The sequence below is a fragment of the Schistocerca gregaria genome, chromosome 4, assembly GCF_023897955.1.
Source record: "Schistocerca gregaria isolate iqSchGreg1 chromosome 4, iqSchGreg1.2, whole genome shotgun sequence".
NCBI lineage: Eukaryota > Metazoa > Arthropoda > Insecta > Orthoptera > Acrididae > Schistocerca > Schistocerca gregaria.
This window is the reverse complement of record NC_064923.1, coordinates 45,127,977-45,155,665: the sequence shown is the minus strand read 5'-3', so window position 1 is coordinate 45,155,665 and position 27,689 is coordinate 45,127,977. Positions and strand designations below refer to the sequence as shown.

The following is a 27,689-nucleotide window of genomic DNA, read 5'->3' as shown; positions in this document are numbered from 1 at the left end:
TGCAACCGTGTTTAGTCGGTCCGATATCCAGAGAGGGAAGTGATCATCGGATTGACTAATCATCAGCTATTTTATAGTCCACAGCTCGTGGTGTAGAGGCTGGCGTTGCTGCTTCCCGGGTCGACTCCCGGCTGAGTTGGGGATTTTCTCTGCCTGGGGAGTGGCTCTTGTGTTGTCTTCATCATTTCAACATCATCGTCCTCATTCATGACAGTGGCTAGATTGGTTTGTGTAATATTTGGACTGTGCAACAATTGAGACTCTGTACGGGAACTGATGACCAAGCAGTTGAGCACCCCACAAACCAAATATCATCATCAGTTATTTCATAGTAGCAGAATTTTGGGTTCATAGAGTAGTATGAAAGATGTGTTCTGGAAGGGGAACCCTTAAGAATGTGAGCGCGAGTACTCGATCTGCTTTTAATGATCTACAGGTTCTCAGTCATTGCATACGTTTCAATTCGACTGATGCAAAAAAAAAAAAAAAAAACGATGATTAGCTATATCGTGTATTATGCACTGTGAAGTCACTCAAACAGAAAAACACAAGAAGGGGGGTTGTAAGACCAAAATGAACCTCTCAGTTTAAAATGTCTACCCAGTTCACCTTTGGATCCGCTCTCACTGTGATCATCTTAATGATGGAAGTTTTAGCTATAGCAGAACGTCACTGTCAATAGATGATGCTCGAGGCGTCCGAGATGTCAGGCTGAACAAGTGTAGTCGGACTGACGGCTAAGACCTAGCTTCTTGGAGACTGCTGTTTGTGCGCCGTACAGAAGGACACGACCAATATCTCTCCCCATCCTTGTCTAATGACATAATCGTCGGGACTTTAAATTGTAATATTTCCTTCCGAATACTGTTCTGCAACATGACATGCCACAGTATAATCTGATGGATACTCAGCAGTTACTTTACTCAAGAATAATAAAGATTCTGACAGAAACACGACGAACTGTCAAGTCCCATGTCATTGTGTGTATATTAGCACAAGGTGAATCACGTACGACGTAAAAAGTGTGTTATTTAGTGAGCTGTTTAAGATAACGACACGATTTTTCAGAAGATGATGGAACAGTAAGGGTACGTAACTTAATCGCACTCTTACTACACTCAACTTTTCAGTTAACTGAAGTATTGAAGGATGTATTTCTTTTCTAATGAAATAATTTACTTCCTTTGGCGGCATTCAAAAAACGAGAATGTATCTTACTAAACAATTAAAACGGTCGCTTGGTCACCCAAACATCCAGTACCATTTTCGGGTTGCCTGTCTGTATCTGTCTTGAGGCACCTAACTCACTGCGGGCGAATTACCCAGTCTATATTCAGCCAGTATTTGAGAAATGGGGGACTCAACGACTTCCGATAAACTTTGCACATAATTCCAAATCTTTTCAAAAACATTTCTCGCTGACACACCCACAAAACAATGAAAGGAATGAAATTTATTGGTTACCACATTTTTCCTGTTTATGCAGTGAATCTTCAGCATAAGGCACGAAGTTCTAATTTACTACTTATTAACTGCTAACTTTATTCACCACACGTTCTGTAGATAGTACACACAAATATCACTGAACGTAGCTGTAAAGCTAAATAATTGTATGACACATATTTTATATTTATTCCAGTAACGGTGGCCTGATGATATGCATGACACAGCCTACTTTTCGATAGAGCTATATATATATTGCATAGTGTTGTACGACATTGAAGAAAACATCACCTATCTAATTACGTCATACATAACCAGAGGCAAATCTAACAGAATACGTATCTATAAAAACATTTCAGTGACACTTCGTAGGTAAAATAAAAATTAAAATGCTAAGTTTTCTCTTCCACTGTTCAAATGCTAGCCTCCATAATGGCACACGACAACCTGCTGTATGTATTAGGTCCAATAGTAAAGTAATGTAGTCAGATGCATAAATGAGTAAAGGATTAAAGCGAAAGACAAAGGTTTTTTATAGGTATGTAATTTGTTAAGTTTGCTTCTGATTAAGTGTTTTACGAGTGTGAAGTAATTAGAAAGCTGATTATTTTCAGTGCCGTAGTATGTTTCCTTTGGCTTTATTTATGGTGCACAATGAAAGGTCGCTATAGCAAACAACTTTTGTTGTATGTGCCGTATGTGGTGGAACTGTTGTTTGCACTTCATTGCTTTTAAATGACCTGCTGTTTTTGGAATTTTGGAGATTTTATATGTCGTACTGTTTCTGCGGAAAAAATTTTAAAAAGCTGAAATGTGGTACTTGAGTTGTAATTCTACAGTAGTAATTGTTTTGTCGTTGATGACTGGATATTTTAATAAAGGTACACCTTGCCTGACATTTTCTTGTGGCAGCGTAGGAAGTAGACTACCAGTTGTGTGCTTCTCCTGGTAATGTTCATTTGTCCTGTTCATAGAAAACATGACTTTGAGATACGTGTATGTATAGTCTTAATATGGTTTGCATGCTATTACGGAGTATACCATTCTGTTCCCTCGGTACGTGAATCCTGGGCTCGGTACGTGTATCCTGGTTGATAGGTTCTGTATCCTGTAAAATGCACTCAGTTTTCATAACAGTTCATTGGATAAACTGTATTTTTTTTTTTTACTCTGTGTCTCATAGGATGATTTGAAAATGCGTTAAGTTAACCCAAAACCAGTCATTCATTAAGTAAAAGAAACCGGATCTTTCAACTTCGGCTGTTCTCTGCATCAAACCGGTTAATGCATGTTGCTCTCCTGTTATTAACCCAGCATAACAGAAATGCATATCAATACACTGAGATCTCGGAGTTCGCTGGCGGGCGGTATCACTTTCCAGTTTGAATTTTACACTACAGGACATTAAAATTGCTACACCAAGAAGAAATGTAAATGATAAACGGGTTTTCATTGGACAAATATATTATACTAGAATTGACATGTCATTACATTTTCACGCCATTTTGGTGCATACAGTCTGTGAAATGAGTACCCAGAACAACCACCCCTGGCCGCAATAACGGCCTCCATACGCCTCGACAGAGCTTGGATGGCGTGTACAGCTACAGCTACCCATGCAGCTTCAGCACGATACCACAGTTCATCAAGAGTAGTGACTGGCGTATTGTGACGAGCCAGTTGCACGGCCACCATTGACCAGACGTTTTCACTTGGTGAGAGATCTGGAGAATGTGCTGGCCAGGACACCAGTCGAACATTTTCTGTATCTAGAAAGGCCCACACAGGACCTGCAACATGCAGTCGTGCATTATCCTGGTGAAATGTAAAGTTTCGCAGGAATCGAGTGAAGGGTAGAGCCACGGGTCGTAACACAACTGAAATGTAACGTCCACTGTTCAAAGTGCTGTCAATGCGAACTAGAGGTCACCGACACGTGTAACCAATCTCACCCTATACCATAACGCCGGGTGATACGCCAGTATGATGATGACGAATACACGCTTCCAATGTGCGTTCACCGCGATGTCGCCAAACACGGATAAGACCACCATGATGCTTTAAACAGAACCTGGATTCATCCAAAAAAGTGACGTTTTGCCATTCGTGCACCCAGGTTCGTCCTTGAATACACTATCGCAGGCGCTCCTGTCTGTGATGCAGAGTCAATGGTAACCGCAGCCATAGTCTCTGAGCTGATAGTCCATGCTGCTGCAAACGATGTCGAACGTTTCGTGCAGGTGGTTGTTCTCTTGCAAACGTCCCCATCAGTTGACTCAGGGATCGAGCTGTGGCTGCACGATCCGTTACAGCCATTCGGAGAACATGCCTGACATCTCGACTGCTAATGATACGAGGCCGTTGGAATCTAGCACGGCGTTCCGTATTACCCTCCTGAACCCACCGACTCCATATTCTGCTAACAGTCATTGGATCTCGACCTACGCTAGCAGCACTGACGCGATACGATAAACCGCAACCACGATAGCCTACAATCCGACCTTTATCAAAGTCGGAAATGTGGTGGTATGCACGTCTCCTCCTTACACGAGGCATCAAAACAACGTTTCACCAGGCAACGCCAGTCAACTGATTTTTGTGTATGAGAAATCGGTTCGAAACTTTCCTCATGTCAGCACGTTGTAGGTGTCGCCACCGGCGGCAACCTTGTGTGAATGCTCTGAAAAGCTAATCATTTGCATATCACAGCATCTTCTTCCTGTCGGTTAAATTTCGCGTCTGTAGGACGTCATCTTATTGGTTAGCAATTTTAATGACCAGTAACGTATGATTTATTCTGACAAAATTACTTAAGGTACCACAGTACGCATCGGTAGGCTTAAAAATACTAAACAAGAACTCTTTATTGGGCTAGCTTCCTTGTAGGAGATCAGGCAGCCTTAGATTATATTTAGAACTTTCTTAGCACTACATTTCTCTGTGAAAACGATAGAAATTGGTTCAACTGACACGTCTCTTCCTTCTTACAGAACGTTATACGCTACTCCTCTCTTGCTCTAGCTGTAAAAATGTTGTTATGTAAGTTGAAAGTGGAGGGAGAGAAAGGACAGGAAAGAGAAGGGATCACTGCTCTTAGCTGCATCGGAACGTTACGCAGAATGAATGGCGATGAGTAAAAATGTGTACCGGACCACGATTCGGAGCTCCTGCTTATCAAGCAGGTGCGTTAACGATTTTCTGAGCTCATTATTTTCGTTACCGTTCGTTGTATTTGTTCGGGGCCGACGTCCCATGCCATCTGTTCACGTTCAGCGCTGATCCATTCACTCAGTTTTTTTATTACAGAAGGCAGTTAAACCTCTGACCGAAAACGCTGAGCTGCGGCGATTCCTGCTATGGGGCTGTTCAGGACACAGTGTTATCGCACCTGAGTGTACTGCCTCGGCACGCCTCACAGAGGATCCGTATTCACACCAAGCGCCACCTATGCACATTCCTTGTCCTGTACCTCCATGCATGCTACTCTTAGACACTTGCAGGAGGTCGGACGTATTGGTGCATGCACACTGAACAAGGTGGATGCATTGTCCATCGAGGCGAATCAGTTGTATGAGCATGAGGTGTCTGTTCTTTCAGATACTTCCGAAAAAATACACTTCTGGAAATGGAAAAAAGAACACATTGACACCGGTGTGTCTGACCCACCATACTTGCTCCGGACACTGCGAGAGGGCTGTACAAGCAATGATCACACGCACGGCACAGCGGACACACCAGGAACCGCGGTGTTGGCCGTCGAATGGCGCTAGCTGCGCAGCGTTTGTGCACCGTCGCCGTCAGTGTCAGCCAATTTGCCGTGGCATACGGAGCTCCATCGCAGTCTTTAACACTGGTAGCATGCCGCGACAGCGTGGACGTGAACCTTATGTGCAGCTGACGGACTTTGAGCGAGGGCGTATAGTGGGCATGCGGGAGGCCGGGTGGACGTACCGCCGAATTGCTCAACACGTGGGGCGTGAGGTCTCCACAGTACATCGATGTTGTCGCCAGTGGTCGGCGGAAGGTGCACGTGCCCGTCGACCTGGGACCGGACCGCAGCGACGCACGAATGCACGCCAAGACCGTAGGATCCTACGCAGTGCCGTAGGGGACCGCACCGCCACTTCCCAGCAAATTAGGGACACTGTTGCTCCTGGGGTATCGGCGAGGACCATTCGAAACCGCCTCCATGAAGCTGGGCTACGGTCCCGCACACCGTTAGGCCGTCTTCCGCTCACGCTCCAACATCGTGCAACCCGCCTCCAGTGGTGTCGCGACAGGCGTGAATGGAGGGACGAATGGAGACGTGTCGTCTTCAGCGATGAGAGTCGCTTCTGCCTTGGTGCCAATGATGGTCGTATGCGTGTTTGGCGCCGTGCAGGTGAGCGCCACAATCAGGACTGCATACGACTGAGGCACACAGGGCCAACACCCGGCATCATGGTGTAGGGAGCGATCTCCTACACTGGCCGTACACCTCTGGTGATCGTCGAGGGGACACTGAATAGTGCACGGTACATCCAAACCGTCATCGAACCCATCGTTCTACCATTCCTAGACCGGCAAGAGAACTTGCTGTTCCAACAGGACAATGCACGTCCGCATGTATCCCGTGCCACCCAACGTGCTCTAGAAGGTGTAAGTCAACTACTCTGGCCAGCAAGATCTCTGGATCTGTCCCCCATTGAGCATGTTTGGGACTGGATGAAGCGTCGTCTCACGCGGTCTGCACGTCCAGCACGAACGCTGGTCCAACTGAGGCGCCAGGTGGAAATGGCATGGCAAGTCGTTCCACAGGACTACATCCAGCATCTCTACGATCGTCTCCATGGGAGAATAGCAGCCTGCATTGCTGCGAAAGGTACTAATGCCGACATTGTGCATGCTCTGTTGCCTGTGTCTATGTGCCTGTGGTTCTGTCAGTGTGATCATGTGATGTATCTGACCCCAGGAATGTGTCAATAAAGTTTCCCCTTCCTGGGACAATGAATTCACGGTGTTCTTATTTCAATTTCTAGGAGTGTAGGTACCACGCATTCACATAAAACATTGTTAAACGGGACATTTGTGGTTTAATACTTTTTATAGTACATAGCCCAGAATCAGACAACCCAAATCTTTTGATGAAAGAAATGTTTGAGTACCGGGACTGTGACGACTGGCAGAATACAGTTTCTAATCACCGAGTTATACTCGAAGTTTGCAAGTGAAACTGTAGTTTCTCCCGCAACGCCATTTGTGTCAAACAAACCACTTATCTTCGATTGGAACGTGTAGGTTCCATTATACACTATCAGAGAAACAGCGGAAACTTACTGTATGTGTCTCACTGCTAAAGGGAAGCCTGCTAATGTTCCGTAGAAATCATATAATTACAGACTGTACCTCTAAGTTTGCTCTTTTCATTGTTACGTCTCTGTACTACATTTTTTCCCCATAAAAGATGCCGTATATTGATTTTTTTACAACTCGAGCAGTGCAAGGGTATGCATTGGGAAAGAGAGACGCATTTGTCAAAAGAAAGAGTGTCGCCACACGCTCAACTGCAGCGTTAAAATATCATCGCGGTTGGGGAACACCTACCAGCTGAAGTTGGAACGAGAAAAATAAGTGCAGGATGTGCTAGGAGAAAGAAGGAAACTGTAACAAAGACTGCATGTACTGTGCAGCAAATTGCTCTGTACAAAACGTGTTTCGCACCATATCACAAGTTGGAGGATTGATTTGACTGTCACATGAGACACTCGAATTTGCATGTAATGGTAACTTCTCATTTAGAATAATACATGGGAATGTAGACTGGAAATGGCAGCGAAAGCGTTTCTGAAGAAGAGAAATTTGTTAACATCGAGTATAGATTTAAGTGTCAGGAAGTCGTTTCTGAAAGTATTTGTATGGAGTGTAGCCATATAAGGAAGTGAAACATGGACGATAAATAGTTTGCACAAGGAGAGAATATAAGCTTTTGAAATGTCGTGCTACAGAAGAAAGCTGAAGATTAGATGGGTAGGGCACATAACTAATGCGGAGGTATTGAATAGGATTGGGAAGATGAGGAGTATGTGGCACAACTTGACTTGAAGAAGGGATCGGTTGGTAGGACATGTTCTGAGGCATCAAGGGATGATCAATTTAGTATTGGAGAGCAGAGTGGAGGGTAAAAATAGTAGAGGGAGACCAAGAGATGAATACACTAAGCAGATTCAGATGGATGTAGGTTGCAGTAGGTACTGGGGGATAAAGAAGCTTGCACGGGATAGAGTAGCATGGAGAGCTGCATCAAACCAGTCTCAGGACTAAAGACCACAACAACAACAACATCGAAATTTCAAATATTTTCAGTCGTAAATATCAACCAAGTGCTTTTTTGAATATATATGCATAAAGAAATACAGAATGATCATTCACAACATTACCATTAGGTCTTCTACATGGTGTGATCAAAAATAGAGAAACACCGCGATTAACGCATGCTTGAACGCAAATGCAGATGCTAGCCGAGCGTGCGTGTGGCGCTGTAGTATTGGACCACGAATGACGTCTGCGCAACGCCCTGACTTATGCTGCAATTGTCAGTCGTGACGAGAGCAGTGTTCTGTGTGGTTGTGAGTGCATCATGTCGGAGCTAAGTGGATCAGAACGTGGGAAAACTGTTGCTGTTCGTGTGGTGTGTTTTTCCATAACTAAGGGAGTCGAAGTGTTTGGTGTTTGAAGAAGAACTAAGAACTGTATCGAAGATTTTGCACCGCATACAGGGAAAGCGAGCAAACGTATTCCGGAAGTCACAATACAGACGAAACGGCGTGTTGAGTGATTGTGACGGTCGTTCATTGAAAAGGTTTGTGGCGAAAAATAAGAGGATGACAGCTGCCAAGTCATTGCTGACCTCAGTGTCGCACTCGTGAAAACTGCCACTACCAAAATGACATGAAGGGAGCTACATAAGCTGGGAATTTCCGGGAGAGCTGACAGCCCCAAACCATTCGTCGATAACGCAAATGTCTCTAACGGGAAAACGTGGTGCTCAAGCTATAAAACCAGTGGAGCAATGGATGGATATGACCGAATGAGTGTTGTTGTACACTGTTTTCAACTTCTGACCGAGAGTATGTCTCGCGTATGCCGTCCCAAGCCTAAGATGCACTCTTCTTGCTACCAAGAGTGGAATTTGGAGGAGGTGATGATTTGGAGTGCCGTACCGTGGTATTCTTTGGACTCCATTGTTGCTGTGCATGGTCACATTACTGCCAAAGATTGTGAGACCATTTTGGCTCATCATACCCATCCCATGATGCAATATGTGTTCCCCAGTAATGGTGCTGTTTAGAAGACGACATGAATCCTGTTCACACAGCTGGCATTTTCCAAGACTGATTCTGTGAGGGCAACGATGAATAGAAGCGTCTCCCGTGGCCACCAGAGTCGGTATATCAATCTAATGGAGCCTAAGTCGTCCACTGTAGAAGGAAGGGTAAATTACTGATATCTATCTTCATTATCATCACCTGGACTTCCCATTTTTTCAGGAAGAATGTTATAAGAGTCCATTCAAAATAACTCATTTCGTGTACTTATACTACGCTGTACTGGGCATGGTAACTGGTTGTGCGTTTGGTGCGTCCATGTTTTTCGCCTCATCTGTAGGTCCCAAGTGGAAAATACCTCTGGGGCACATATAGTATTGCTCGTTACTATCCCCAGGGTTTCATAAGACGACAGCATGAAGAGTGTAAGGCCTACAGAAAAATGACATATACAGTGGACACAGCATCTCTTCAACTTTCAATCCGTAATACATGGCGTGCCGCAGTTGCGCTAATGGACAGTCCTTTCATAACATGTGCACAAATCATCCACTGTGTTTTGTCTCACCAAATAACTTCGCTGCAGAAGACAGGCAACGCGCTAGACAGATTTGCAAAGAGGGTTGCTGTCATGCCTCCACTAAAAACACCTGTCTTTGAATGGCTCGTAAGTATTGACGTTTGCTGCGCTACAAGCAATGCCATACTGAGAACTTGTAGTATGAGTTTGAGAGAGAAGTTCGGGTAGGTTACACCAAACGACACCCATTTACAATAGTTCATTTATTCACCTAAACACATGCAAGGCTGACAAAGAACTAAACATGGCGGAAGAACCCAAAGACAAAGCTCAGAGTCCAAAGACGATGCTCAGAGTCCAAAGACGAAAGCATATCGATGCTGGTGTCGACCTCATCGGTGCTACAAGTTAAATACCCGGTCAGATGCTCTATACACCGTTACCTTTCTCCTGTAGTGTTTCCCGAAACTCCATAATTATATACTGGGTGATTGTAATTAAGTGCAGCTACTCATGCATGTTCAGTGTGGGTTGTCATTATCATATGACAGCTAAACTTTGTATATATGCTAACCCGTTAATACGGAACAGTTTTACGCTGGAAAACATCAGATACATATCTGTCGCTGAGATTGCAAGACAGATGTGTAGACGTATTTCCATAGGTATTGGCTAGCAGCTGGACATGGACAGAAAAGGTCAAACAAGTGAGAAAGGCATAATGCTAATTTTATTAGTAACCGCCACTTATACAATTAATTTCTTAATACGATGTGATCGACAGTTGCTAGCAGCAGTTCCTGTGGATTCTGGGCCACATATATCTGTATGCGTCCCTGGTAGACCCGTTCTTTTAGATATGTCATGTCACAGTCCACACGGCTCACCTGTTGGAGGTTCGAGTCTTCCTTCGGGCATAGGTGTATGTGTTGGTGATAGTTTCAGTTAGATTAAGTAGTGTGTAAGTTCAGGGACCGATGACCTAAGCAGTTGGTCCCATAAGATCTTACCACAAATTTAAAATTTACAAATTTGGATATGCCCGGAGCCAAAATTAACATTGGTTCATAGCATATGATCTTGTAGGCCATGCATCTGGTAACCCCCTGGAGCTAACACGTTCCTGGATGTCCGCATGAAGCAAATTTTTCAGTAGGCGAGTGACACGAGGTGTTGCCGCGTCTTGCGTGAAAACAGTCGTTTCCACACAGCTGCCCCCTTCTAAAAAGAGTAATCACATGCTGTACAAGGAGGTCTCGATAACGCGCGGAGGTCACGGTACATAAGACTGCTCGTCTAGGAGCATTCTCCTCAAACAAGAACGGACCGAAAATTAAGGCGCTTGTCAAACCATACCATACACTTACACACGTCAAATGCGATGGCTCTTCGTGACACAACGCGATTTAACAGTGCCCCAAATTCGGCAGTTCAGTGCATTCCCTGCTGCCTGTAGCGCAAAATGCGCCTCGTCACTCCACAGGATAGTGTCCCGCGACGAGTGATGAACTTCGATCCGTACCGGCAACCAAAGAGCAAATTCAGAGCACTGCTGCAGGTCATGAGGTTTCAGCTGTTGCTCTTGTACGGACCCCAGTGTAAAATAGAGTTTCCGTCCTATTGCCCATGGGACAGACCACTCCTGTGACACTGCACGAGCTCTAGCATTATCCGAGACACAGGCAGGATAATCAGTTACAGCAGCAGCAACCAAGTCAATAACCTCCAGCAGGATAGGACACCCTCCTCTTCCAGGTGCCTACCAAGCTCACCAATGTATTCGAATTTCGTTATAATTTTCTTTAAAACATTTAATGGTATTTAGCTTTCAGTAGGCCACACTGTCTCAACGCAGCAGGGTAACTGCTGCTGTTCACATAAAGCAGTTTCACTGACAGTGCACAGTCTTCCTTCTCGATGGCAATGCTGTTCATTCACATTATGGCTCGTCAAACGATAGCGTAGGCTTGCACCTGGTAGCCAAAATTGGAACAATTCTTTTTGTAGCTTAAATCAGTTCCGCATTAATCCATTAGCATGGGTACCAAATTTCGTTGATATGCGATAATTATTGACTTCACTGCACCTCTGCGACCAGCTGCACGTTACTTATAACCGCAAAGTTCTTCTGAATAACCCAGTTCAGCCCTCATCTTCCTGTACTAGGAATAGAAATTGCGTAAACTTCTTTTCTTTCCATTTTATTACTATTGATTCCGACATCAGTTAAAATAACCGTACCTTAAAGTGCTTTACTCTGGAAAAAATTGGTAGCGAAGGTAATAACGGCGCTTTGTACATCTACATCTATACACCGCAAGCCACCCAACGGTGTGTGACGGAGGGCACTTTATGTGCCACTGTCATTACCTCCCTTTCCTGTTCCAGTCGCGTATGGTTCGCGGGAGGAACGACTGTCTGAAAGCCTCCGTGCGCGCTCGAATCTCTCTAATTTTACATTCGTGATCTCGTCCGGAGGTATAAGTAGGGGGAAGCAATATATTCGATACCTCATCTATAAACGCACCCTCTCGAAACCTGGCGAGCTAGCTACACCGCGACGCAGAGCGCCTCTCTTGCAGAGTCTGCCACTTGAGTTTGCTAAACATCTCCGTAACGCTATCACGGTTACCAAATAACCCTTGACGAAACGCGCCGCTCTTCTTTGGATCTCCTCTATCTCCTCCGTCAACCTGGTCTGGTACGGATCCCACACAGATGAGCAATACTCAAGGATAGGTCGAACCAGTGTTTTGTAAGCCACCTCCTTTCTTGATGGACTACATTTTCTAAGGACTCTCCCAATTAATCTCAACCTGGTACCCGCTTTACCAACAATTAATTTTATATGATCATTGCAGTTCAAATCGTTCCGTACGCATACTCCCAGATATTTTACAGGAGTAACTGCTGCCAGTGTTCGTTCCGCTATCATAAAATCATACAATAAAGGATCCTTTTTTTCTGTGTATTCGCAATACATTACATTTGTCTATGTTAAGGGTCAGTTGCCACTTCCTGCACCAAGTGCCTATCCGCTGCAGATCTTCCTGCATTTCGCTACAATTTTCTAATGCTGCAACTTCTCTGTATACTACAGCATCATCCGCATGGAACTTCCGTCACTATCTACTAGGTCATTTATATATATTGTGAAAAGCTATGGTCCCATAACACTCCCCTGTGGCACGCCAGAGGTTACTTTAACGTCTGTAGACGGCTCTCCATTGATAACAACATGCTGTGTTCTGTTTGCTAAAAACTCTTCAATCCAGCCACACAGCTGGTCTGATATTCCGTAGGCTCTTACTTTATTTATCAGGCGACATTGCGGAACTGTATCGAACGCCTTCCGGAAGTCAAGGAAAATAGCATCTACCTGGGAGCCTGTATCTAATATTTTCTGGGTCTAATGAACAAATAAAGCGAGTTCGGACTCAAACGATCGCTGTTTCCGGAATCCATGCTGATTCCTACAGAGTAGATTCCGGGAAAGTGTACCTGGGATATATGCAGCTGCCACGAAGACATCAGAAGAATTTCCCGAGAGAGGAAGACGACGTGACAGTTTTTTTCGTGTTCCATTGTTTCGCTTCTAAATGAATCCATAACAACACGAACACAACACGGCACAATGAGGCTCCAGCCACGATGGTGGCTCCTCCAGCCTTTCACAAACTCGGTGCCGTCAGAAGTCCCGGCTGCGTTAGTCGTGGCGGGAACAGAATACGGAAACTTTCCTACACTTGACGTCACCCTCAGAAGCTGCGCATCTCCTCAAGGACCCTGCGCGGTGCGGCGCGGCGAGGCACGTTCGAGGAGAGACCTGTTTTCCTCTCCCCTTGATCTCGGACAGAGAAGCTTCCTTGTCTTCTGCAAAATTGCAGCATCTTGACTGTGGTAGCAGAGAGGCTGCCTCGGCGTGCTGAACTTTTGCACAAAGTTGTGGTCGGCATCAGAGGAAGTTGCAAATTAAACACCGGGCGACTGGAGCACTGTAGCAAGTTTTCGTCGCTCCCCAGCCGGAGAATACAGGTGAGGAAACGAGCGAGGATTTTGTCGTCGGCGAGAATTTCCCTGACGAGAGGCAGCCTCGCATGTGACGTCCTGCCGCCGTATTCTGCAGTGAATAGTACTTGGTGCAGTTTTTACAATCATATTCTGAACGATGAATTAATTTCTGCCGGGAGTGAAGTCCGCAGTTATGACTTACTGTACAACTGGAACCAGTGATGAAGGTATTCAAATCATCACAATATACACGTATCAGCCTAAACATTAGGACCACAGCCCACCGCTACGTTAGATGCCGCCTAGTTTCATTGTGGGCACGTTGAGTGGTAATAAAAGGACATAAGGAGAGCAGACACGGAAGGGGGTCACCCTAGCGAAGATATTGGCTGCAAATGGGTACATCCATTGAGATATGTGACAGGGCAGATTATTATTAAGCAGAAAAACGGCTAGTCTGGTCGAATGTTCACGTGCTACTGTCGTGAGCATCTACAGAAAGAGTTAGGAGCACAGTAAAACCACCATTAGCTGCTAAATCTTTGGACGTCCACGACATTTCACAGAACATGGGGCTCGGAAGCTTGTCTGGTCTGTGAAGTAGGACAGATGGAGATCTGTCACATCTTTGCCGGAAGATGAGAATGCTGGTGCACGCAGAAGCGATTTGGAGCACACCATCGTACATTGTTGAACATGGAGCTCAGCAGCAGACCACTCTTACATGTGCACATTTTGATCTAACGACATCAATATCAGTGGGGACGAGACAATCGGGATTCGACCGTCGATCAACGGAAACGCTTCGGCTCTTCGGGTGAAACACATGTTTGCTACACTTGCTCGATGGTCGTCTACACAAATGCAGTAGTCCTGGTGAACGGCGGCTAGAAACTTGCAGTATGCCACGGACGCAGGTTGGTAGGTCAGTATTAAGGTATGGGAAACACTCTCCTCCCGTCGAATGGAACCTGTGGTACTAATCGAAGAAACGCTGAGAGTTGCGAGCCACTTGCATCGCTTCATGCTTCATGTCTTTCCCGACGGCAATGTCATGTTTCAAAAGTATAATAGTTGGTGTCTCGGAACCAGAGCCGTCTTACAGTAGTTTCAGGGGCCTTGTGGTGAACTAACCTTGATGTCTTGGAGACCAAACTTTTACAATGTAAATCCTATGGACGCCACTGGGTCGCAATCGGACGCCATCACCACACAAATCAGCGGTCCGTTATTTACGAGAATCACATGACCTCTGCGTAGACAACTAACCTACCAACAAACTTTGGAATCTCTGATACGCAGTATCAGTGAAGCATTTTGTTCCAAAGACGGACAAACAAGCTTTTAAACAGGTGGTCATAATGTCTTGACCCGTCATTGTACATCATTAGTAGACATAAATAAGTTTTGTAAGACGTACAAACAGAAGAGAAGGACCAAACAAATGACCCACAGTAATCGAGAGAATAGTTGCCAGTGTTCTGGAAATGCAAGTTTCTAAACTACGTAAGCTAGTCAAAGATCTGTGGGAATTAATCCCTAGCCGGCCGTGGGGGCCGAGCAGTTCTAGGCGTTTCAGTCGGGAACTAGGCGACTGCTACGGTCGCAGGCTCGAATCCTGCCTCGGACATGGACGTGTATGATGTCCTTAGGTTAGTTAGGTTCTAAGTTCTAGGGGACTGATGACAACAGATGTTAAGTCCCATAGTGCTCAGAGCCAAACTGATCACTATCGGTCTAGTGACTGCTGTGACAGCTTGAAGAAATAATAAGACCGTCACCAGAGCCACATCACTACAGACCAGCCTTGTCCGTCGTCTGTGCACGTCACAGGGTACCACGGCGTTTGTGAATGGTGCAACGAACCCATCTTTTAAGAAGTTTAGAGAATCTAATACGTAATATAGAAGAACAAATGGCTCAAATGGCTCTAACTTAGAACTAATTAAACCTAACTAACCTGAGGACATCACACACATCCATGCCCGAGGCAGGATTCGAACCTGCTGCCGTAGCGGTCGTGCGGTTCCAGACTGTAGGGCCTAGAACCACTCGGCCACTTTGGTCGGCTATAAAAGAACAAAGTGAAGCTTTTCTAAAAGAAGGGAAGTTTGTTAACAAATATTTATAACCAGTTTAAATGTTAAAAAAGCTTTTCTGTAATTGTTTATCAGTAGGGTAGTCCTATATGGAAGTCGAACGTGGAAAAAAGAAAGATATAGACTAGAAGAAAGTAGAATGTCTCGAATCTTGGCATTACAGAGGACTATTGATAATAAATGAGTCGATCAGGAAACTAATGAAAAGTTACTGAGTGGAATTGGTGCAAAAAGATGTTGATCGCACAACTTGTATAAAGGAAATGATAGGCTGACAGGATACATCCTTATGCATGAAAGAATTGTACATTTTTATTACTGTGTCGAAAGATTTACTACAGTAAAAATGCTCAAGTGGATGTTGGTTGCAGTAGTTATACAGTTATGAAGACATCTCGACCAGCATCGACAGCTGCAGAAAGCCATCTCAAGATGATCACAACAACAATAGAAAATAAATTGAGTTGTGATAGAAGTTGCGCGCGCGCGCTTGTGTGTGTGTGTGTGTGTGTGTGTGTGTGTGTGTGTGTGTGTGTGTGTGTGTGTGTGCACGAATTAGACATTTGAATCAGTCGTGGTACGGCTGGAAGCATTGTTGGTTTGTTACTGTGGTGTCACCGCCAGACACCACACTTGCTAGGTGGTAGCCTTTAAATCGGCCGCGGTCTGTTAATCATTAATCATTAATGGATTAAAGTATCAAACTAATTACGTCCGCTTTCTGAATTCTAATTCCTTGTCATGTTCCAGACCTCACGTCAGTATAGTTCTTCCCTCCTCACGCCAGCCTGCGTGAGCTAAAACGCGTGCATTTCGCCCTCGAATTGTAACATGGTGTTGGCTCTTGTGCCAATACAAAAGTTACATGCGGAGCAGTTTCCGTCAAAGTTTTCACGGTGTTGCAGACAGGACTTAGTTCTACAAATAGTGTCAGGCGAAGACACCTGTCAACATTTATGCGACGGCGGTAATGCATTGTCTTGTAGCTGTCCGCGGCTGCCGTATTCAGTAAGGCCTAGCTGTAGGACGACCTTATGTGGTAGGCGTTCCAAGCGGTGGAGCAACATCTTCTGTTGGCCCTGCAGACAGGCACTGTTGTGTCAGTAGGAAAGTAAGCTGCTGGTCTGCCTCAGGAGTGACACACCATGAAGTGACGACGTGTAGGGAGTGAAAGCCGACATCTACCTATTGACACTTGCGGGCGGTGGACGTCCAGCGTGCCAGTGGGTAGTGGGGTATCAGTTTGACCTTCGCCCCGTCTGACCGGCTGCTAGACCATAAGACAGGTGATCCTCAAGATGGTGGTGAGGTCTGCTCCAGCGGGTAATAGTATCACGACAATGCCTCCCTGTTCACACTGCAGCACCTTGCTCCACAGTGATCGGCAATTCGATACCACTTGCTGGTTGGATGCCAAGCCTGGATGTATTGGCAAGCAGACATACTAGGTGTTCGGCAGTGTCCTTGTCGCAAGATTTCAGAAGCTTCCTGTTACTCGGTAAGACTGTTGGAGACCGAAAGGGTGGTCGTGCCATTGCATCGAAGTGGGCGCAATGGCGAAATGCTGTCACAGCTGATTGCTGCGGACGACGTGATTACGGTAACGACCCCTTGCACCAACTAGCACAGCTCCGTAGGCAAGCATCACGTAGCACTAGCTATGGGCTAGATAGGGTGTAGAAAATAACATGCGAAATACGGTGAAGGAATGCGATTGTGTGATGAAGTATTAGTTAATAATAAGTCAATATTATTGAAAATAATGAAAAGAATTGGCAGTTTCTGAAAGATGAAAATAACTGCACATAGTAAACTGGGTGAGGGCGGATAGCGATTAGTCACTGAATATGTGTTAGGAAATGAACTGGATTCAAATATCCCTTCTTGTAATGCCGAACATGAACCATGGTGCGTTTCAGAAGACCTCACTAAGTTTCATGACCAGTCCGAGCTTGAGTTCCACCTCCAACAGCCTAGACCTGATGAATTTTAGTCTTCCTTTTATCTTTCAGCAAATGAAGGAAGAAATCATGATGTAGCTTGAAATATCAGAGAGCCTAAAAAGTTCTGCAACTAGCGTTGGAAAACTTAAGCGTATTCAACTCACAAATAATTGACAGATGGAGAATTCAATTAAGACGGGAATAAAAAATAAACGAACTTCAGGAATTATAGCTACGCTATGTAGAACAACTATACTTTGAGCTTAAATGGTCTAGACTAAAGAGAAGAGAAACGAAGGAACAAATTAGTCTTTTCTTTTTGACAATATTGAGGCAATAGAATTTCCTCGAGCTTCCAAATGCATCACTTAGTGAAACACGCACGACGTTTTGGCCGAGTACTCTTCGGTCAGTGTAATTAGGCTATCTCTGGATCGCTGGGGCGAAGGTTCGTTGGTTTTTAACCGCTTGACGCAGCTGGGAACTCGAGAAGACTTTACCAATATACCGAGTGTTCGTCTTAAGAGTCGTCAGCTGCATTTTTCTCTGGTGTTTCGGCACATACCATCAATTTTATTTCTACAGCGTCCAGTTGCATTCATCCTGTGCAAATACTACTCATCAAGTGACATGCAGTGTCGACGAAAAGCACCGTTTTTTTCGTTAAACAAAAACATTTTTGAAGTGGAAGACTAGTCTCTAGTCTCTAGTGTGATATTCATTTTAGTCTTACGTTTTAAGAGCGATCTCAAAATAAGAACAACAACCAGCGTTCCAGCAGTACCTGAGTAGCACCGCTGCAGGGCGGGTAGCAGTCAGGGCGGGCTAGGGCATCACTGAGTGAATACAGGTGGCCTTCTGACTTGAATCACGTTTTGTGCTCCATTGGATAGATGGCCGTCGGCATGGATGGCCTTGCAACAACGGTCGTAATGGTTCATGCCAGACGTGGGGTTTTATGGCCTGGGGAATGACTTGGTACCGCGCGGAATGGCCGCGCCTTTTGAGACGCCATGGCATAGATTGCGCGACCATTCCTACCGGAGGTTCGAGTCGTCCTTCGGGCATGGGTGCGTGTGTTGTCGTTAGCTTAAGTTAGTTCAAGTAGTGTGTAAGTCTAGAGACCGATGACCTCCTAGGAATTCACACAATGATTTCGTGGCATTCACTGGATGACGCGTCATTCTGGAAAGCAAAATGGATCAACACAAGTATGCATCTGTCTTCGTGGACCATGCACACACCTACATACAGCGTGTCATTGCTTGAAATGATGGTGTCTACCAGCAGGATAACGCAACGTGCCGCACACCTCGCAGTGTATGTGTGTTGATCGGAAGGCATCAGCATTTGTTTTACCGTACTGCTCTGTCCACCAAACTCGGAGGACTTAGGCCACAGTCGAGAACTATGGCATCACTTTGATCGGGCTTTTCGCACCATGGATCCTCATCCTAGAAACCCACGCAGACACACGCGTCGTAGAAGTCGACGTGGCTCCTTCTAGAGCCCCACTGACTCTCTTCCAGCACATCCGTGCAGCATAAGATGGCTACTCGCGTTTTTCGCAGAAGGTCACTTTAACTTCACTGGATCGTATAGTTATATTTCTATTTTAATGTATTTATTAATAGTGATCGACAAAACGAATATCGCACCAGACTGATTTGGTACCGCTCTGTCAAATGGACGCGCAAAATTACGCTTTAAAAAATAATTACCTTTGTAAAGTGAAATGACAGTTTCCGTCGATACTGGCTAACATATGAATGATGTGGCGGGCAGCATTTGTTTCAGCTGACAGCAGCTTCGTATCGCAAAACCAAATTTGCGAGTAGCCGTCCCAACACCAGAGAAAATGCACCTGACGACTTTTAGGAGGGTCATCCGGTATAACGCCGTGAAACGACGCATTCGTACACTGAAGAAGTGATTTCCAAACCCGTTATGCTGCAGGGTCCGCACGGAGCGTCACGGAGGCGCGTGGTGCCCCAAGCAGCAGGCGACGATGGAGCCGAAGGAGTGGCTGGAGGTGGACCTGCGGCAGGTGCACCTCGTCACCGCCGCCGAGACGCAGGGCCGCTTCGGCAACGGCGAGGGCCAGGAGTTCGCCGAGGCCTACATGCTCGAATACTGGCGGCCACGGCTCGGCAAGTGGATCCGCTACCGCGACCACAGCGGTAAAGAGGTCAGTACACTGCTGGGCAGCAGGCGCCGGGCACCCACCGCAGCAGTGCCAAACTGAAAGGCTAGGGACATTTCAAGGTGGTTTTTACTCGTATCGCCGAATTACTAGGGTTGTCCAGAAAGTAAGCTCCGATCGGTAGCGAAATGGACACCACAGTGAAAACCCGATGAAGGTTTTACACAGATGTGTTGGGTAGTGTTTCTAGTATGGCCGACGATCGCATCAAGACGGTCTTGTGAGCGCCCTGTGAGCGAGTAAAGATGCCTAGAATAACGATGTCTCCCGCCAAGTAGGAGGGCCCGCTGAGAGGCTTCGCCTTAATGAATGCAGCCCACCTAACACAACTTCCACGCGCTTCGTTCTTCATGGCAATTCTCAGCCGAACTCTGCAGGTTCTAACAACCCTACCACAACAAAGGTCAAAATTTAATAAAGATTGTGGTGTTGCTCACGCTGCTAAATACTGCATTTTCGGGCAACAACGAAGTTATTATGTGGCAAGTGTCATTAGAGCACAGTTAATAAAGACCTTTCATGTAATAATGAATAAACTAGGCACTCATCTTTTCGAGTTTTGTAAAATCATGGCTCAATCGTTGAAAATCCAGGTGGTGATGATTCCAAGCTCGGATGCAAAGAGACCTAGGTTGTATTCTGCTATATTCAAAAGTTTTATAGGTGTGTTTCACAAACCATTCTTGAAGATCAAACCTTTGCAAGTTACCACGATGGTGATGTAAAAAAAATAATCAGCACTCCGAATTTAAGTTACACTTACTTTTTATTGCTTTTGTTGCAATATCACGTAACACACAAAACATCACTTCACAGTACGAAACATACTTGAAAACATCTTCCTCACTGTGAAAGTTCACATTTTATAAGCTGACTACAATATGTGTCTTTCCAACATGACGTCCAAGACTTGACTTTTTCAAGGACCGACTTTAACAACCTAGTAATCGCTTATGTGCCCAAAAATCAGAGTTACAAGTAAGACAAAGATCATAGTGACAAAAGAAAGAATACACATAAGAATAATATCATTGCAATATAAACACACCGATTTATCAAAGTACCTCTACATTAATGAAATCAAATCTTAATGTTGTCTCAGAAATATGTCAACTACTTTACAGAAGCACAGTAGAATATTGCTGGTATCGAGAGGTTGGGTGAGCTGCCGTATTGGTTACGTGATTCAAGTACCATTACAAGGGGCAGTGAAGACGCTCCTGTAGCCTTTTCGATGGAAAGTGTTCGATTACCCACTACACAGCCCTAATTGGCTCGTCCTGCGTATCATCTCTCTTCACATGAAACACTGGATACGAAGACAACACTTGGGCGCAGGCTACGCGCTATAGACCAGCGTAGAGAATTATATCCAAGTCGGAGCGGCGACTATCTAGATAAGTATCTGTAAAGAGGAGCTAACTCTTGCAAATAAAATCTTCCTGATTTTCACTGTGGTTTCCATTTAGCGACACAATGGAACTTACTTTTTGGGCAACCCTAATAAAATCCTCGTATTAAAAATGGTTTAAGCCAACGCTGATACTTTTCTCCCATACCGTTGAGCTGCTGTTCTCTTCCTATACTCTTCAATCTATACATCGACAAAAATAAAAGAATAATTCAAGAGTGGGTTTAAAATTCAGCTGCTACCATCAGCTGAAGCGTAAAGAAATACAGGACATACTGAATGAAATGAAAACCCTATACAGCACTGGAAAACTTGAACAAGTGCGAGTTGGACTTGCGATAAAATGGTTCAGACACACTTCATTATGTATATATAAGTAGTCATCCATCCCGGGAAATCGATAATCTCAACGATTCTTGCCTATTATCGATTAAGATACTGGCAACATGTTGGTCTCGGGAATTTTAAGACCTTCCCAAAATCTCAGCCGTGGTTCCTCAGACTGACCGGACAAAAAGAAACGATGGGGGAACATCATTTTATGTATGTGGAGAGATTATATTTAATACGAAATTTTAATTTACGTACTAAAACATGACTGCAGCTTACATTTTATGTTTGCATACAGTTATATTTGTCTAATAGACTCCTGAGTGATGATGAATGCAATATATGTTAAAATAGCAGCCGGCCGCAGTGGTCTCGCGGTTCTAGGCGCGCAGTCCGGAACCGTGCGACTACTACGGTCACAGGTTCGATTCTTGCCTCGGGCATGGATGTGTGTGATGTCCTTAGGTTAGTTAGGTTTAAGTAGTTCTAAGTTCTAGGGGACTGATGACCACAACACTTGAGTCCCAAAGTGCTCAGAGCCATTAAAATAGCAAAATTGTAACTACTCAAAATATATTTTACTATTTTAATGGCAACTGTAACTACTCAAAATATGTTAAATAATTAAAGTTTGACCAGTTCCTGCCTGTTTGCTTTACTTGTACTGCAAAACCTTCCTTCCTGTCGAATTTAGTCGTCCTAGGTCAGCGAGAAGTATCCTATAGGTTCTGATGAGTAAGTTTGCGAGTATCAAAATATGTGACATAAAGGACCGAACCTTTTGAGTGCCTTGACTTATAAGCTTATAATTTTTACACCACTAGGGGACTATAGGCCTTAACGTGTCACCTCAGTTTTCTCTTGATGCGTCTATCCGTTTCTCATAAAAAGTGTTCTTAACAGTTGCCCCTTCCCCCCATCAAACATAGACCTTGCCGTTGGTGGGGAGGCTTGCGTGCCTCAACGATACAGATAGCCGTACCGTAGGTGCAACCACAACGGAGGGGTACCTGTTGAGAGGCCAGACAACCGTGTGGTTCCTGAAGAGGGGCAGCAGCCTTTTCAGTAGTTGCAGGGGCAACAGTCAGGATGATTGACTCATCTGGCCTTGTAACACTAACCAAAACGGCCTTGCTGTGCTGGTACTGCGAACGGCTGAAACCAAGGGGAAACTACGACCGTAATTTTTTCCGAGGGCATGCAGCTTTACTGTATGGTTAAATGATGATGGCGTCCTCTTGGATAAAATATTCCGGAAGTAAAATAGTCCCCCATTCGGATCTCCGGGCGGGGACGACTCAAGAGGACGTCGTTATCAGGAGAAAGAAAACTGGCGTTCTACGGATCGGAGCGTGAAATGTCAGATCCCTTAATCGGGCAGATAGGTTAGAAAATTTAAAAAGGGAATGGATAGGTTAAAGTTAGATATAGTGGGAATTAGTGAAGTTCGGTGGCAGGAGGAACAAGACTTCTGGTCAGGTGAATACAGGGTTACAGATACAAAATCATATAGGGGTAATGCAAGAGTAGGTTTAATAAGGAATAAAAAAAATAGGAGTGCGGGTAAGCTACTAAAAACAGCATTGTGAACGAATTATAGTGGCCAAGATAGACACGAAGCCCACGCCTACTATAGTAGTACAAGTTTATATGCCAACTAGCTCTGCAGATGACGGAGAAATTGAAGAAATGTATGATGAGATAAAAGAAATTATTCAGGGAGACGAAAATTTAATAGTCATGGGTGACTATGGAATTCGAGAGTAGGAAAAGGGAGAGAAGGAAACATAGTAGGTGAATATGGATTGGGGATAAGAAGCGAAAGAGGAAGCCGTCTTGTAGAATTTTGCACAAAGCATAACTTAATCACAGCTAACACTTGGTCCAAGAATCATAAAAGAAGGTTGTATACATGCAAGAATCCTGGAGATACTGAAAGGTATCAGATAGATTATATAATGGTAAGACAGAGATTTAGGAACCAGGTTTTAAATTGTGAGACATTTCCAGCGGCAGACGTGGACTCTGACAACAATCTATTGGTTATGAACTGTAGATTAAAAAGGAAGAAATTGCAAAAAGGTGGGAATTTAAGGAGATGGGACTTGGATGAACTGACTAAACCAGAGGTTGTAGAGAGTTTCCGGGAGAGCATAGCGGAACAATTGACAGGAATGGGGGAAAGAAAAACAATAGAAGAAGAATGGGTAGCTCTGAGGGATGAAGTAGTGAAGGCAGCAGAGGATCACGTAGGTAAAAAGACGAGGACTAGTAGAAATCCTTGGGTAACAGAAGAAATATTGAATTTAACTGATGAAAGGAGAAAATAAAAAAATGCAATAAATGAAGCAGGCAAAAAGGAATACAAACGTCTCAAAATGAGATCGACAGGAAGTGCAAAATGTCTAAGCAGGCATGGCTAGGGGACAAATGTAAGGATGTCGATGCTTATCTCACTAGGGGTAAGATAGATATTACCTAAAGGAAAATTAAAGAGACCTTAGGAGAAAAGAGAGCCACTAGTATAAATATCAAGAGCTCAGATGGAATCCCAGTTCTAAGCAAAGAAGGGAAAGTTGAAAGGTGGAAGGGGTATATAGAAGGTCTATACAAGGGCGAAGTACTTGAGGACAATATTATGGAAATGAAAGAGGATGTAGATGAAGATGAAATGGGAGAGACGATACTGCGTGAAGAGTTTGACAGAGCACTGAAAGACCGGAGTCGAAACAAGGCCCCGGGAGTAGACAACATTCCATTAGAACTACTTACGGCCTTGGGAGAGCCAGTCCTGACGAAGCTCTACCATCTGGTGAGCAAGATGTACGAGACAGGCGAAATACCCTCAGACTTCAAGAAGAAAATAATAACTCCAATCCCAAAGACAGCAGGTGTCGACAGATTTGAAAATTACCGAACTATCAGTTTAATAAGTCACAGCTGCAAAATATTAACGCGAATTATTTACAGACGAATGAAAAAACTGGTAGAAGCCGACCTCGTCGAAGATCAGTTTGGATTCCGTAGAAGTGTTGGAACACGTGAGCAAATACTGACCTTACGACTTATCTTAGAAGAAAGATTAAGGAAAGGCAAACCTATGTTTCTAGCATTTGTAGACTTAGAGAAAGCTTTTGACAATGTTCACTGGAATACTCTCTTTCAAATTCTAAAAGTGGCAGGGGTAAAATACAGGGAGCGAAAGGCTATTTACAATTTGTACAGGAACCAGATGGCAGTTATAAGGGTCGAGAGGCACGAAAGGGAAGCAGGGGTTGGGAAGGGAGTGAGACAGGGTTTTAGCCTCTCCCCGATGTTATTAAATCTGTATATTGAGCAAGCAGTAAAGGAAACAAAAGAAAAATTTGGAGTAGATATTAAAATCCAGGGAGAAGAAAGAAAAACTTTGAGGTTCGCCGATGACATACACTAAGCAGATTCAGAAGGATGTAGTTTGCAGTAGGTACTGGGGGATGAAGGAGCTTGCACAGGATAGAGTAGCATGGAGAGCTGCATCAAACCAGTCTCAGGACTGAAGACCACAACAAACAACAACAACAACAGTTACAAAGACATATAGATAAACGGACGAACGAACAAAACAGGTATCATTATAGAGATTCCGTATTTGATGACTGAGGCGCCGAAACATAAAAAGACTAAAATGATTAGGAGTAGGAGAAATACGATAAGTGATAACATTAACATCAAAACTGAGATCACGAAATAGAAGAAATTCTCTAACGTTGGAAGCAAAGTAACGTATGACGGAGGGAATTCATGGTCAAAACAAGTTTGCGAATATCAATCATTGGACTTAGTTTGGTCAATAAATTATTGTTCGTCTGGATCACGGCATTGTAGAGAAGTAAAATATGGACTGTGGGGGAAGGTGAGGAGAAAAGAAAGAATCGTAGAATGTTGAGAATCAACTAGACATAACAAAAGAGGAGGCTCTGCATAGAGTGGTGGTGGATATGGCGTTATGGGCGCTCAACAGTGTAGACTTTAGCGCCCGAACGGAAACAACTCTGCATAGAGCTGGAGAGGAAGATAAGAAGAGGGGACAGGAGGATAGTTCATGTGATATTAGGGAATAGCCTCTGTGGTAGCAGGGGGAGCTCTAGAAGGTAAAAGTTGTAGGGCAAGACCGACGTTGCAATATATCAAACGCACAATGAAACTAAAATAATATTGCACCAAAGACCTTTTCTAGTCTCAAATATCTATTATGTATTCAGACTGAAACGACGAATGAAAATTTGTCCTAAGTTCGGGATGCAAACCCAGATCTTCAGCTCATTAAACAGATGCGCTAATCACTACAGTGACTCTGTGTAATAGCGTGGGCCGCTCTAGAATGCCTTTCTCCTCACTCCAAATTCCTATTCACGCCTCAGCGCACTTAGTACTCTCCCGAAACTGTGACTTGGGTTTCAGTCAGTCTCTCCCATTTATTCCATGCTGAGGTGCTATTAGAATACAGTTTCAGAGCCTCTGCAATGCTTTTCCAGTGTAGTGGGAATACCAAGAGAGCTGAGGCGTGGAAGCGAATTTTGATTGAGGAGTGTGGCATGGTAAACTAGTTCGTGCAGTTGTACAGAGCCAATGTGCCAAGATGGTGTAGTGGTTAGAGCATCCGCCTAGTGAGCTGGATACACGGTTCAAATTATCTTTCTCAGCTTCAGTGTGCATTTATAAGGTACAATATGAAGATAGCAGCTGTAGGTGTTATTCTGAGATAAAAAGGTTGGCATGGGAGAAAGCCATGATAGTATGCATTAAGCCAGTCAGATGCCTGGTGATCCCAAAAACATGAATAATACTGGAAAACTCAGTAGAACTGAGTTATAGCAATTGGAAATTACGGCACTAATGTCAGAAACCACGACATGCACTGTTCAATTAATGATGGACAAAGTAGCCCACGCCTCCACATTTGGTCTGTAATGACAATATGAAAACAACTGTGTTGGTCTGTCCCCCATAACAGAATGGATACTCCAGGTAATCAATGACGCTTAAATCCGTCCTCAGGCTGTGTCATGTCGCTGACAACTATCTGACATGAAGATTGCATTGGAACTGGAGGGGGATTTTGACATCAGAATATTGGTTATGGATGACTTAATATAGCATTGAACGCCGCGATATATGGAATGGTTGGAGGAAAGTAAGGCAGACCTAAATGACAGAGGCCAGTTTTTTAAACCGTCATTAATGAATATTCGTTAACTGAATGCGAGTACCCTAAAGTGAAACGGTTTCGCCAGATGCTACGACCACGTGCTTCCGCCACACCACCAAGTCTTTTGAGGGATATTAACCTTTAGCTGTTTTAAATTGGAAGTAATAACTTCGTCTAGGATTGTACGCGAGTGACTATGCAGTAGATCATTGTTAATATTGTGCATATTTAAGAATGTTTAAGGAATCTATAAACGCAGAAGGAATTTAAAAGCCAAGATCGCTAGTAATGCATTCATTTCGAGAGCCGGGTTCGATAAGACTTCTTTCCCAGCATCGAATAAATTTCCTTTACTTCACGTCTGTGGTCACAAATTTTCTTGTCAGCAGTCTACCGGTTTCGGTCTATAATGTCTATGTTGAGATGTGTTTTTATAAAACAGTTCTGAAGACGGTCATTTGTGACAATAGACGTGAAATAAAGGAAATTTATCCCGTATTCGGGTCACTGTTAGATTCGCGACCGTTTAGCAGCTTGTGTTGCCATCTTCGGATGTTATAGTCTACAAACTCACATAATCTCCTCCATGTGTGCTGTGTATCAAGTTACATCACGAGTATGTATGTGGTTCAGAAGACTCTGAGCACTATGGCACTTAAGATCTGAGGTCATCAGTCCCCTAGAACGTAGAACTACTTAAACCTAACTAGCCTAAGGACATCACACACATCCATGCCCGAGGCAGGATTCGAACCTGCGACCGTAGCAGTCGCGCGGTTCCGGACTGAGGCGCCTATAACCGCTCGGCCACCACGGCCGGCAGTATGTATGTGAAGATCATGAAATCACTAGATATAAGCATGTCACATTTAAAATAAACAATATGTACAAATATAAAGATAGTGTACTGAACACAAGCGCTCTTGTTCACACAACAGCTGTTTACAGAATGTATTTCACTTTCGTATGGAGCATGGACGCTTGTATTAGGCGCAGTATCCATACGTTTGTAGATTCCGTTTATTTACATCTGACATACTGGGATCCAGTGATATACCTGACCTTCACATGGATGTTCGTGATGTGACATAACACATAGCACAGACGGAGGTTATGTGAATTTGTAGACAATAAGGTCTTAAGAAGGTAAATAGTCCTATAGCAACCTATCATGAAAACAATTGCTTTACTAGCATCTTGGCTTCATGCAGATCGCCCCCACTCTGCCAAAATGTGG

The 27,689-nt window shown here is 44.3% G+C and overlaps 1 protein-coding gene across 2 annotated transcripts in view; it reads left to right on the top strand.

Annotated features, from left to right (window-relative positions):
• Window positions 1–27,689, top strand: part of LOC126267248 (discoidin domain-containing receptor 2-like) — a 336,625-nt gene that overhangs the window by 211,922 nt on the left and 97,014 nt on the right. For both annotated transcript variants that reach the window (XR_007548969.1, XM_049972257.1), the window contains exon 5: window positions 19,277–19,508. Coding sequence is in view for 1 of the 2 variants with exons in the window: in XM_049972257.1 (XP_049828214.1) it covers window positions 19,277–19,508 (232 nt within the window). In the remaining variant the exon portion in view is untranslated. The remainder of the gene's footprint in view (window positions 1–19,276; window positions 19,509–27,689) is intronic.